General features: G+C 39.3%; 2 protein-coding genes across 8 annotated transcripts in view; both read right to left on the reverse strand.

The window, feature by feature from the left end:
- The window catches only part of LOC309624288 (uncharacterized protein C5orf34 homolog), a 38,575-nt gene extending 30,172 nt beyond the window's left edge, over positions 1-8,403 (reverse strand). For 3 of the 4 annotated variants that reach the window (XM_082382306.1, XM_082382304.1, XM_082382307.1), the window contains exon 1: positions 2,589-8,403. The gene's annotated coding sequence lies outside the window, so the exon portion shown is untranslated. The remainder of the gene's footprint in view (positions 1-2,588) is intronic. The other variant, XM_082382305.1, reaches the window with a different exon arrangement.
- Positions 8,404-8,522: 119 nt separating this feature from the next.
- The window catches only part of PAIP1 (poly(A) binding protein interacting protein 1), a 28,535-nt gene continuing 23,847 nt past the window's right edge, over positions 8,523-13,210 (reverse strand). For all 4 annotated transcript variants that reach the window (XM_082382400.1, XM_082382398.1, XM_082382397.1 and 1 more), the window contains 2 exons: positions 10,267-10,360; positions 8,523-8,805 (listed from right to left, as the gene is read on the reverse strand). In XM_082382400.1, coding sequence (XP_082238526.1) covers positions 8,712-8,805; positions 10,267-10,360 — 188 coding nt within the window. In that variant the 3' untranslated portion in view covers positions 8,523-8,711. The remainder of the gene's footprint in view (positions 8,806-10,266; positions 10,361-13,210) is intronic.

The raw sequence follows: 13,210 nt of genomic DNA on the forward strand, positions 1-13,210 counted from the left end.
GATTCATCAACACCTGACCTTAGTTAGTCCCCATTTCATCTCTTCTTACTAGATACACTCATGTTGCTTTTATGCCCACCCTTGCTTTTTAAAAAAAAATCTTACGGGGCTTCCCTGGTGGTGCAGTGGTTGAGAATCCGCCTGCCAATGCAGGGGACACGGGTTCAAGCCCTGGTCCAGGAAGATCCCACATGCTGCGAAGCAACTAAGCCCGTGCGCCACAACTACTGAGCCTGTGCTCTAGAGCCTGCGAGCCACAACTACTGAAGCCCGCGTGCCTAGAGTCCATGCTCCGCAACAAGAGAAGCCACCGCAATGAGAAGCCTGCACACCGCAACGAAGAGAAGCCCCCACTCTCCGCAACTACAGAAAGCCCACATGCAGCAACGAAGACCCAACGCAGCCAAAAATAAATAAATAAAATAAATTTATTGAAAAAAAAATCTTACCCCTCTTCAATGTATGTAATTAGCTACGTATGATATAGCCTATAATCTTTTGCAGAATATGTCAGGATATAAGTAAATATTAAACCAATATTAAATGATCTCTCCTGAGGAAATTCACACTTTAATCATTTTCTTTCTTTAGAGAACTTCCAAATCTACCTGACCTCTCTCCAGAGCTTCCAGTTGCCTGCAGGACCTCTCTTCATGTCCCTGTTCCACAGATACATCAAACTCCACATGACCAAAATGGAACTTAATCACTCCCACCAAAAGCAGACTTCTGTAATACCCCCTAATTCACTTTCACTCTTAACTCCCTGGAGGCCAGTCTACAAACAGTAGCTAGAGGGACCTTTTAAAATAAAAATGAGATCTAACCCTTCTTGACTTACAACCCAACATTTGCACTTAGATAAAACCCAAATTCTTTTTTTTTTAAATTAATTTATTTTATTTATTTATTTTTGGCTTTATTGGGTCTTCATTGTTGTGCAGGGGCTTTCTCTAGTTGCAGCGAGCGGGGGTTACTCTTCGTTGTGGTGCACAGGCTTCTCATTGCGGTGGCTTCTCTTGTTGCGGAGCACAGGCTCTAGGCGCACAGGCTTCAGTAGTTGTGGCACGCCGGCTCAGTAATTGCGGCTCGCGGGCTCTAGAGTGCAGGCTCAGTAGTTGCGGTGCATGGGCTTAGTTGCTCCTAGGCATGTGGGATCTTCCCGAACCAGGGCTCGAACCCATGTCCCCTGCATTGGCAGGTGGATTCTTAACCACTGCACCACCAGGGAAGCCCAAAACTCAAATTCTTAACCACAGCTTATAAAAGCCATACAACCTGCCCCCATCTACCTCTCCAATGTCATCTCCTAACTCTCTCCTTGTTCAGGACAACTTAGCTACGTTGGCCTGTTTAATGTTTTTTTAAGGAAGCTGTATCGCATGTCAGAACCTTTGCACTGTTCCTTCCACCTAGCATGTCCTTTCCCTGGCTCATCACATGGCTGGTTCTTTGGCACCATTAATATCTCAGTACAAATATCTAACTTCCTCAAAGGCCTAACTTGACCAGTTAAAGTTGTTCCCAACCATCTCCCAATCACTTTTTATCCATTTCATCGTTTTTCTTCAAAATATCTATTGCTATCAAAACTGTTCTATTTATTTACTTGCTTTTAGTCTTTTCCCACTAGCACATAAACTCATTCAGAGCAGGGCCCTCATCTGTCTTATTCACAGTTCTATCCCTGGCATCTAAAACAATACTTGGCCAATAATAAGGGTGCAATACATTTTTTTTAATGATAAATATATAAGTAATATATAAGAATATATAAGTGAATTTTAAAATTCTTGCTCCTCCTGAATTTGCAATTTGAGTTAATGGCATCTCAATGTTAGCAATATTTGATTTCTCAGTGTTTCCCTTTACATCCTTGTAACAAGTCCTGTTGATTTTGTCAGTCTCTCCCATAAATCTGGCTCCTCCTTTTCTGTTTCAGGCCGACAACTTGCCCCTCCATTCCTGTAAACTGTCTGGGAACTTTTTCCAATTTTTCCCCTCTCTAATCCATTTCCAGTACTGCCCTCACAAGTAACTTTCCACAACCCGACCATACCAACCACTTTACATCACTTGTTTACATACTTGTTAAACGGCAATAAATATTCATAGCAATAAATATATTTATATTGCAGCTATATGTATCATATATATGTATGATATCAACCTGCTATTTCTGAAAAAAAAGGTGCAGATACACAGTTGGAAAACATATTTTCTGATAACAATTGGAAAAAGGTCTTTATCTTTAGCCAAGTTTTCTTTTTTTTTTTTTTAACAGCTTATTGGGGTATAATTGTTGTTTAGATTATTTAAATAATCAAGCATACACAGGAAACAGTAGAATGTCTAAAGTTCCTGGCATCATAAAAAATAATCCAGCTTCAACCTAAATTTCCAGCCTCATCTCTACTGTCTTATTCCTGTTTGTGTTTTCACCACCCAGCACATTACGTCCGAGTATATTTAACGATCAAAAAGCCTCAAGTTTGTTCTTGACATAAACGGGAACCTCATTTTTTAAAATGCGCTATCTAGTTACAGAAAAAGCCTCATCAAAACAACAACCAACGTCTTAAACTCACACAGCAAACAGTTCTGAGCTGAAAAGTCGTGGAAATGAGGACAATCAACGGCCCTTGTGCTTTTAATTTGCCAAAATGGTCGGAGTAGAAACGTCTGCGCCTGCCCACGACTGCTTCTCGAGGAATTTGTCTTGAGTTTAACAAATTACCAGCAAGTTATGTTTCTCGATGAAAGAAAACAATCATAACCGAGAGGAGTAAGGCCACAGGGAGAGTGTTTGGCGGTCTTTCGTCGAGTCCGAGTGGCGGAGGAGCAGCGGCAGCAGCAACGACAGCTCTGACCCCGGAGAAGAAGCGAAGGCAAACAGCTGCGATTCAAACCTTCCCGCACCCTAGGAAAGCCGCCCCACTTTACAAATGAAGACCGGAAGTCCCGACCTGACCGCGCCCTCCGCTCGCATCGGGGGGCGGGACCGGAAGTAGGGGAGGCGGGGCTCCCAGTCCGGAAGCTGGTCCGCTCCTCTCCGGCTTTTACTTCCGGTGCCCCACAAGGAACTGGTCTGACCTGGTTGTTCTAAAGCTGGCTGGGGCTTGCATTCTGATGGTCTATCCGAGATAGCTACAGAGGTGTAATTTAGTGGAGTAATGCTTATTTAAATAATCTAAGCAATTATACGTCAATAAAGCCGTTAAAAAAATTGGGCAAAGATAGAGACCTTCCTTTCCTGGTTTGGTATCAGAAAATGTCTTTCAACAGTTTCTCTGCACCTTTTAAATCTTTTTCTACAATGGCAAGTGGACGCGTCTGCTATATTTATTTATTTCCATTAAAACAAGTATTTATGGAGAGTCTTTTACGTGCTGGGCGTGCTGGGGATAAAGCAGCGAATGAGACCCAGGGTTGAGGATGGGGGCTAGAGATTAACTGGAAAGAAACGACTGGACAATAATTTGATCACAGTTGTGATAAGTGTTCCTAAGATAAAATACAGAGGTCTGTGGGAGTATATAGTGGGCAGACCTAACCTAGACTGAGGAAATATTTTCACTGAAATCCAAAGGCTAAGTAGGTGTTAGCCAAGTAGAGGGGGAAAGTGTTTCAAGCAGAGGTAACAGCCTTGTGTTAAGGCTCTGAGGCCCAAAGGCAAGATCTGGCCCCTTAAAAGGGCTGGGGAAAAAGCCAGTTTGGTTTAAGAATGATTAAAGAGAGAGGCTCTTCTTAGGGGAGAGAAGCCTGAAATTGGGCTATAGAGGTAGGCAGTACAGATTTATGAATTATGGACTTTATCTTAATAGCAGTGGTAAACTATTACAAGGGCTTTAAGCAAAAGGTAGCAGCACTAAGGGATTGAAATATAGCTCCTTAAATTCATCTCCATTTTTAAAAGTCTGATATGCAAGTTGACCTCAATCTTATGTAAAGTGTAATAAGGGCATCCTCAGACAGCCATGTTTTCATTGATCTGTAACATCAGTTTTATTACAGAGTGCTAACTTAGGTCCTATCCAACTCCCACCTTTTCCCCCTCCAGTGTATAAGAACCTCCTATATATAAATTCTGGCTACTAAGAGGGGTTTTGTGGTGCTTTCTGTACTTTAGAAAAATTCCTGGAACTGCTGAATAGAGAGTGGATTGTAGGATACGAGAACAGACGTGTGGAGCCCAGTAAAAGGCTTTTGAAAGAGCAACAGGAGAGATGACGGCAGTGCAGACTCAAGACTGGACAATGAGAATGGAGAGTATAGCTCCAAGAAATATTTAGGAGATCAACTCTTTGGTTTTGGGGATGATTTAAGAGTAGGAGTTGAAAACAATTCCAGGGGTTTCTGGTTGGGGAAAGTGAGTAGGTGTCAGTGCCATCAATGAGAGGGGAATGTAAGAAGAGTAAATTTAGGGAATAGTATGACAAATTTTGTGAGAACCCCCAGTGGAAACAAGTTAGTAAAGGTCTAGAATCAGGAGATTAGAAATAAATATGGAGGTCAATGGTGATAGATGCTAACTGAAGCTTCAGGAGAAGATGAAATAGTCCAAGGATATTGTGACGTGAGAAAAGAATGCTTAGGACTGAGCTTTGAGGAACACCAGTTCTTACAGATTAGGTAAGGGAAAAGAATCCTCCCAAACACTGAGGAACAGCACAAAAGCTAGAAAGCAAGCTATTGTATTCTAGATGCCTGGGTGTATTCAATTTTGGTGTCAGATATTGCCTAGAGAACAAGCTAAAGAATGAAGTGTTTATTCAACTTAATGACATGGACGTCATTGTTGACTAATGAAATCTGTTGTATATAGTGGTGGCAGCAGCTATAGTGGGTTTGAAGAGCAAATGGGTAAGGAAATGGAAAAAAAATGGGAAAACACTTGAGAAGTCTGACTAGGAAGCAAAGATAGGACTGTAATTGGAGAGAAATGTAAGGGCCAGATTTCTTTTGATGAGAGGAATGGCATGTTCAACAGTTCATGCAAAGGGCCAATGGAGAAAAATTTTTTAAAAAATTACAGACCAAGTAACAATAGAGTTCATGAGAGTGAGAGGGCATGGGATTCAAGCACATGTTGAATAACTGGTTTTTAATAGGTGGAGGGATACTTCTTATACAGGAAGAGGAGGGATGAAGTATATGCAGATACATTTGTGTACATTTGTCCGGTGGCTTTTTTTTTTTTTCCCAGTGAAGCAAGTCTTTAGGGAATAAAGGGGCAGGCAGAGTAGAGAGGGTTTGAATTAAACAAGAGAATGAAGAAATAGTAAGATAACAGGCAGCACTGACAGCCTAAATGAAGGTGGTGACTATGAATGTATAGCAGTACAAACCTACCAGAAACATGACCTCCAGATGCTTGGATGCAGCTGCAGTGTCCAGTTCATCCAGGGCTGGCATTTTGCTAGGCTTACACAATACACCAGTAGCATACATGACCTTAAATTATTTACATCTGCTAAAGTCCAGTCAGCCAAAGACCACCAGGCTCAAGCCTGTAGTCTGACAAAATATTTGACATGTAAGCAAGAGAGCACACTTCAGAGGAAACACAAATGGTGCTGTCCACAGGGGGAGGAGGGCCTCATCGTTGTAAGGTTTGGGTTTCTGCTGAAGAATTCTGAGGAAGCTCTAAGGGAAGAGAGACCAGTTCCTGGTTGGATGCTGTTTCTGCACAGGATTAGCAGCAGGGTTTAACTGAGGGACTGGCTGTTATCATGAGGTGAGGGCAGTTTAGCAACTGGGTATCCCCAGTAAAAGATGGGTGAGGATGGCAAAGCACGTCTGGAGGCATCACTGGTAACAGAGCAGTGGTCACGCAAAGCAATGGTCACGCAAGGTGGTCATGACCTTGGGGAAAAATGTTTCCTGTTAAATTTGCAGCTGGCTTTACCTGTGTCTGTCCTCCCAGATTGATGAATAGGCAGGGCTACTTCCTTCTTTTTCAGTTTGAGCTAATTTTCAGTCCTTCCGTCCTGGACAGGTTTTTACTCTTTTACACCAAGCATCCTCTCTCGATAAATGTGACGATTTTTTTATTAAACAAATTACAACTTAATCCATGCTCTACTGTCCTCCCTATAGATAAGATTGAATGAAATACCTAATCATAGAATTGCCCCTGCTGACAGCCCCCAAGCTAGAGTGAACCTCCAGTTTCTTAGGCCCTCTCCCAAATTATCCAACCAAAGCCCAAATCTTGTAAGTTCTTTTGAACAACCTCTTACTGACATACCCCACAGTTCCCCATGGTGTATATTCTGACTCACGACAAGTACTAAACCCAGCACATTCAGGTACAGGTGTGGTCCTGGTAGTCTTTGGCTGAAAAGCATTGACAATATAGACAGAGGGTCTGAGTTGATGACACAACTGCCAGGTTCAGACTAATATTTGCACTGTTACCAGACACAAGACTAACATCCACTGGCACCTTTGTGTCCTTGCTCATTAAAGATTTGTACTAATAGTCCCTGTTACAAAAGACTTACTGATCCATATTTCTGTCGAAGATATGGCAATCCTAAAGGCCAACTGTCGTGGTACACGGCCAGCTCGTCCTTTCAGTATGTACTGTTGCAGTTTTAAAGCATGTCCACACATTCTTTGAAGGCCTCCTATCTGATACAGCTTTATAGCAAGCGTCTCACTTACAACCAAGACACTGTAGCAGAAGTAATGCTGCATGCAGCTTCCAAGGCAGCTCCTTCCGGGTCTTTTGCAACGCCCCCTCAACACCCAGCTGCCACGTTGCAAGAAGCCCAAGCCATGTGGACAGGCCTTGCGCAGGTGGTCTGGTCGAGTGATGGCTTCAAGTCATCTCAGCCCGGTCATCAGCCGTGTGAGTGAAGACGACTCCAGATGATTAGAGCCACCAGCTGTGGGAGCCACCCCGAGTCCTTAGTTTTCCCAGCCGAGGCCTCAAAACACTGCAGGATAGAGAAAAGCCACCCCTATTGTACCCTGTCCAAATTCCTGAGCCACAGAAGCACGAGCATAATAAAACGCTGATTGTTTGAAGACACTAAGTTTGGGTGGTTACTTAAGTAGCACTGGTAATTGGAACATACGATCCTGTTGGTAGCTGTTGTGAGTACAGCAGTAGTTGGTGACAATGAGCTGGCAGATAAAACTGGGTGGTTACGCACAGAGCGACTGGGCAAAGTTTAAAGTATATTCAGTTAGCATATTCTTGGCCCCAGTCTAATGTCGGGCCCCTTCCCTACACCCGCTTCCCCCTATCCCTGAGACTTACAGTGAGCACACTCTTTAGAGAACTACAGATTAGAGTACTAGCCACCATGTTAGGAGCCATTCTTAAAAATAAGAATTCTGACTATTACAATTTCCAAAAACCCCAATTACATACATATTTCCCTTTTACAGTAAGGACGCTAAAGAGTTTTAATGTTTTATAATTGCTGTTTTTTTCCGAGTAGATGTATATGTTATTGAAACTCTTGTTCAACAGACACTGAATAGAATATCTTCTATTCTAGTATAGTTTCTGATTTCAAATCTGAACTTTATGATGTCATGTAAAAAAGTTCAACAGAAACTCTTTAAAATACCAGGATACCACTCCAAAAACTTAGAGGAAACAAAACTATTTAAATTTTATTTTTAAAGTCTAATTTTAATCCAGACCAGACAAACAAGCAGAAAAGTGAGAAAGCTGATTGTATAGGCAGACACAGATGTACCAAATGTAAAACAGTGGGTTATGAACAGAACTATTTACATGCATATTTACAAGCAATCCTTTTGTACATTAAGTTTTACTTTTGGTTAGTTGGAAAAAGATTTTGACATTGGTAAAAATATTAATTAGGTAGGGCTGAGGTGGTACCACATTATAGTAATAAAAGTATTAGAAAAGTGATTCTCAAGGTATAGCAATTATAAAGCAGATGAAAACTTGAGTGACAAAGATCTAGTAAAATTCTCTAGTAAAAAAGTCAATGCAACTCATGCTATAAAACAAAAATGAGAAAGTCATATAAATAAAGCAGAATAATGTTCCAGGCTTTAGGGTAGTGAGGTTAGGTGAAAAAAACCAATTCTAGAATTGCAATAAATCCTCAGTGAAGAATCTTGGTTGTTTAGTTGGGAGTTCTTAGTCTTTTTTTTATTCCATTTTAAAAGCCCTTGGTCTCAAATAGCATCTGGATATGTAAATCAGTTGTTAATGATATATTCTAAGACTTCAGTGCTAAAGATATTCATGATTCTGATTCATATTTGAAACTCAATTCACTGAGACACTAAATGTAAAACTAAGTGAAACCTATAATACTCATATCTAAAAAAGGATGCTACATTTTGCAGTAATACGTATTTCCAGGCTAAGAATTTTTCCCTCAAGAAAAGTAGAATTTAAAGGATAAGCTTCTAACCAGCTAGCAAAATTTACTTTCGACATTTTTCATTTTTTTCAAAATCGATTTTATTGCAGCCAAAACAGTGGAATTAACTGTACATAATAAACTATTATATATATATACACATTTTAAGTTATAGGGAATAAAGTTTATTTTGGCAGAGAGTGTTAAACAAAATTAAAGTTGCATACATTAGTAACATAACTCAACATCCTTAATTTGGTATAAGTGTGACACATTTTCTTGCTTTCCTGTGTTCTGCTAAATCACCATAACCTAAACTGCTTTATAAAATTGATATGCTGAAACTCAATTTTACTGTTTTCGCTTACGCTCTGATTCCAAACAAAACTTTTCATAAGCTTCTTCTATCTCTGGGTCCATCTCATCATCAATATCATCCAAGTATCTGTGAAAGAAGCAAATGTGACAAGTTTAATGTTTTTTAATTCAGAAAATGTCTAAGATACTAAGCCATGAAAGTTAAGTATGTGTCTCCCCACCCCCCATGACCCTTTCTACCAACATGTGACAAAACTATCTTGCCAATCCTACCAATTGCTGATGGGTCTTTCTCCTTCCTCCTCCCCCGTTTCTAGTACAAGGCCATATGTTGAAATGCCACAAGTTCATTAGGGCAAAGAGAATATAATGCTTACCAAACAAAACTTTAGAGGATAACCTGAAATTCAATGCCAAGGACAACTTTAATTTCCAGTAGTATACTCTTGGCAGGGCTGAACCTTCCTGATTGTGCTTGGAAGCACATCCCTGTATTTTTTTCTATTAAACTAGTACATAAAAGTATGTTAACATTAGAAAATCTTACACTGACTTATAATTAAAATGTTACTACTTAGAGACAGAATAAAGGTGGTTCTTTTTTTTTTTTTAAACCTACAACACATGAGATGGGATAAGAAAAACTGAAGTCACAGATTTAATTTATTTCCACCCTCCACTTATGAAGAGGAGAATCTAAGTAGCCTGTCCAAATTCACATGAATTGTTAACAGAACTGGAACTAAACCTCACAAGTTCTTGGTCCTTCTATATACAAAATGCAGTACAATCTAACGATAAATGAGTAATACAGTAAAAGTTTATTTTATTACGAAGAATGGCAGATGAAGATTGAGAGATGAGAATAGGACTATAATTTATATATGTCTATCAGTCCAAACATTTTTATATAGTTATCTGTGTTTTAATTTTAATCGTTTAACAGCTAAGTTTTGAGCCTTTTACTATGTGCCAGGGGGCTGTTTCAAGTATTTATGTATCTCACTTAGTTCTCAAAAAAACTCAAGGAGGGGTCTACTATTCCTATTTAATAGATGGAGAAACAGGCACAGAACTCGCCCAAGATCTTACAGCATCAGAGTCACTTATTTAAAGTCTTAGGTATAACAATAGTATCTATTTTATAAAAACTAACTGTGTGAATATGCTACATTAATAGTTTTTCCACCTTAATTATATGTAATTTTCAGAACCATAGTGTTTTCTCTAATATGATTTTCTGAAAATTTTTGGTAAATAACTACTACATATATACCACTATAACACCATTAAATCAAAATGCACATTCTTTCATCATCTTTTCTAGTCTAAACTCCATCTACAAACTGTGGCCACAGAAATTTCACAAAGAAAGCAGCTAAAGATGAGAATTCCCTGGCAGTCCAGTGGTTAGGACTCCACACTTCCACTGCAGGGGGGCCGGGTTCAATCCCCGCTTGGGGAACTAAGATCATGCTGGCAAGCCGCGCGGCATGGCCAAACAAAGCAAAACAAACCCCCCCCCCACCAAAAAACCAAAAAACAACCCCAAAAAACCCAAAAAAGAAAGCAGCTAAACAGAACTTACGGATCACCACCCCCTGATAAATCTGTTCCATTTTCTTCATAATCTGGAAAAAAGTCTTCTCTTTCAAGTAACTCTTGATATTTTTCTTGGTAATCTACAAAAAATAAAAAATTTTAATGCTGAAAAATATTCATATGAAATGGCCAGTTATCCCTAAAAAGTATTTTTTTAGTATTATGCCTTTTCATTTAAGCAGATACATTTAAGTAACAGTAAGGTTCCAATTACATATTTAAGAATATCTTTTACAAAACTTATATTCTAATTGGCTTGCTTTATCTCTCCCCGCCCCCAAAATATGTTCATAAATTATACAGTTGGCACTTGAGGGTCATTGACCCTCTCCACACAATCGAAAATCCACATATAACTTACTCCGCCCTCCTTACGCACGTTTCCTTTGTATTTGCGATTCAACCAACCCTGTGTAAGTACTGTAGTACATATTTAGTGAAAAAATCCACATATAAACAGACCTGTGCAGTTCAAACCTGTGTTGTTCAGGGTCAACTGTATATTTAATATTCCTCTAAATATAAGATGGAAATCAAAGCCACTATGAACATAACAGAGTACATTTCACACCCAGTGTGCATGCTGTTTACATTCTCTGCTGCTTCTTTCCATCAGACAAGATATTGTCCTCACTTGTTGGCGAAGAACATGTTTCTTCCATACTACTGTTTTTCCTTCCACAAGGAGGGATTTCAATCAAACCTCCTAGCTTCTGGCTCCCCCATTACTCCTTCCCAAGGAGGTAAAGTGAGTTACCTGGCTAGCAGGTAAGAGCCATCATTGCTTGAAGTTTCTCAATCAGAGGAGGCTAACCTAGCAAATGTTCTGAGCGTAGGAGATTTTCTTTTCTTCCCTCTCCTTAGAGACAGCTGGAACGTAGACACCTGATAAATGTTTCAGCTATACTAACTTTCCCTTGGTTGGGCTCTTCTAAGGCAATAATAGGTGATATTATAGCTCTCCATCTGCCAACTGTCTTAAGCAGAGTTACCGAGTATCTTTTAAGATTAGCATGTGTGTATGAAGTCCTTACTTCTGAATAATAAAATGGGTCAGTGTATATTAAAACTAGTTATCTTACAATTAGTTTCTTGTGAACAACAGCTACCTCAAATTTCAAGAGGATGATGTAATTACATTTAACTCGATAGAGACCATGTTTTTCCAAGATTGTCAGTCTCTATAAAACTCTAATTCCAGTTTAAAGGGTTAGTGATATTTTGATACCCAATCTTGGCAATTTGGAGACAATTTTAACTAAAAAACCTTCCTGCAACAAATACTTAAGGCAACAGATAAAACATTCTTTTAAATGTACGAATGAGTTCACACACACACACACACACACACACACGCACACAAAATCAAGTCATCAGATGACAGAAACGAGAAGGGAACTGAAAGCCATACATAACTACTGCAGCTGGGAGGCTGACGGACCAGGTGGTCTTAGAACAAAGGGCTTGCGTTTTAAAACCCACAGAAGGTCAGAAAGCAAGGCCTTGAGTCCACGTGAAACAGAGAGATGGACTTCATGGCCCAAGTCCATCTCACCAACACAAAGGCTGAACATTCAAAGAACTGGTATTTCAAGCAAAAGGTGAACCAAGGAAAAACGAAACACACCTCGGTGGCAAAGGGAGATGGCAAAGAAGCTTGTTTGTCTCTGCCTGGGTTTGGGGTGAGGACAGAAGTACTCTGAAGAAACTGGTTCCCCAGAGAATTTTTAACAATGGGCCTGCACTTCAAATTTCTATTATCCACGTAAAGAATCCTTACGACAAGAAAATAGAAACTTGTTCCAAGCCAGTATTACCCCTGTGGCTCCTGGGACAAGCAAATATAAACCCCCCTTTGGAGAGATGTTCCTACAATCCAAGCCACAAGTTTTCATAAAGAAAAACAAACAGGCAGTTAAAACGCTGGAGCAGTCATGAAGGGCCATAGTATATGCAGCTTAACTTCAAATGATTTAGAAAAATAAAGTGAGTGTGGAGAGAACAAATGATAAATGGAGTAAACTGCTGAAGGTACATCTGAGTAAAAGATAGATGGATGTTCTCTGCACAGTTTTACTTTTATAACTTTACTGTAAGTCTGAAATCACTTCCACAAAGAAAGTTTAAGAAAGACAGTTAAATATGAGATTGCAAAAAAAGATCACAACATAAATCATTTTGTATATGACAATTAGAAATTTTTGTAATCATCTTGTATATGACAATTAGAAACAGTAGGGTTAGAATGAAAAGAAAACAAAAATATGAAGCAAAAATAAGCATGTTTAGAATGATGAGAAAAAAAGGACTCAAAACTTTAAGATCAAGATACTTTGAACAAAATGCAGAAACAAAATTCAGTTTGAAAACCAAATTGAATTTCTATAACTAAAATAGTCACTAGAAGTAAGTAGGAAAAACAGATTGGACAAAGATGAAGATTGAAGAACCAAAATGAATCAAGGTAGCCTCAAAGAATAAGGGAAGAAGGAAAATTTGTCTCACCAGAAGTAGCAAGATTTACAGTAGGTAAGAAAAATTAAGAATGCAGTATTGGCGTCAAGACAAACAGAAGAAAGATCCACATTCATGGACACAGGAATAAGACACAAATCTATAGGGAGTTACATGGTACACAGAGGGACGTTTTATCCAAGAGAGGAAGGATGACCTGTTGCTGAGATGAGTAACTATAGAATATTTAAGTCCTACCATTTACCACATATAAAAACTAGCCAGATGGATTAAACACCTAAATATAAAAAGCAACAAGGTTTAGAAGACAATGGAATTTGATCATAGTAAGGAAACTAAGTCACAGAGAGCACAAAAAGGACTTTAACACTCAAAGCTTCTTTGTGACAAGACATAAAATGGAAAGACAGCACATACTGGGAGAAACTAAGGATCACTTTCCAGGCCATGTAAGT

This window comes from Balaenoptera borealis (genome assembly GCF_965194805.1).
Source record: "Balaenoptera borealis genome assembly, chromosome: 2".
NCBI classification, from domain to species: Eukaryota; Metazoa; Chordata; class Mammalia; order Artiodactyla; family Balaenopteridae; genus Balaenoptera; species Balaenoptera borealis.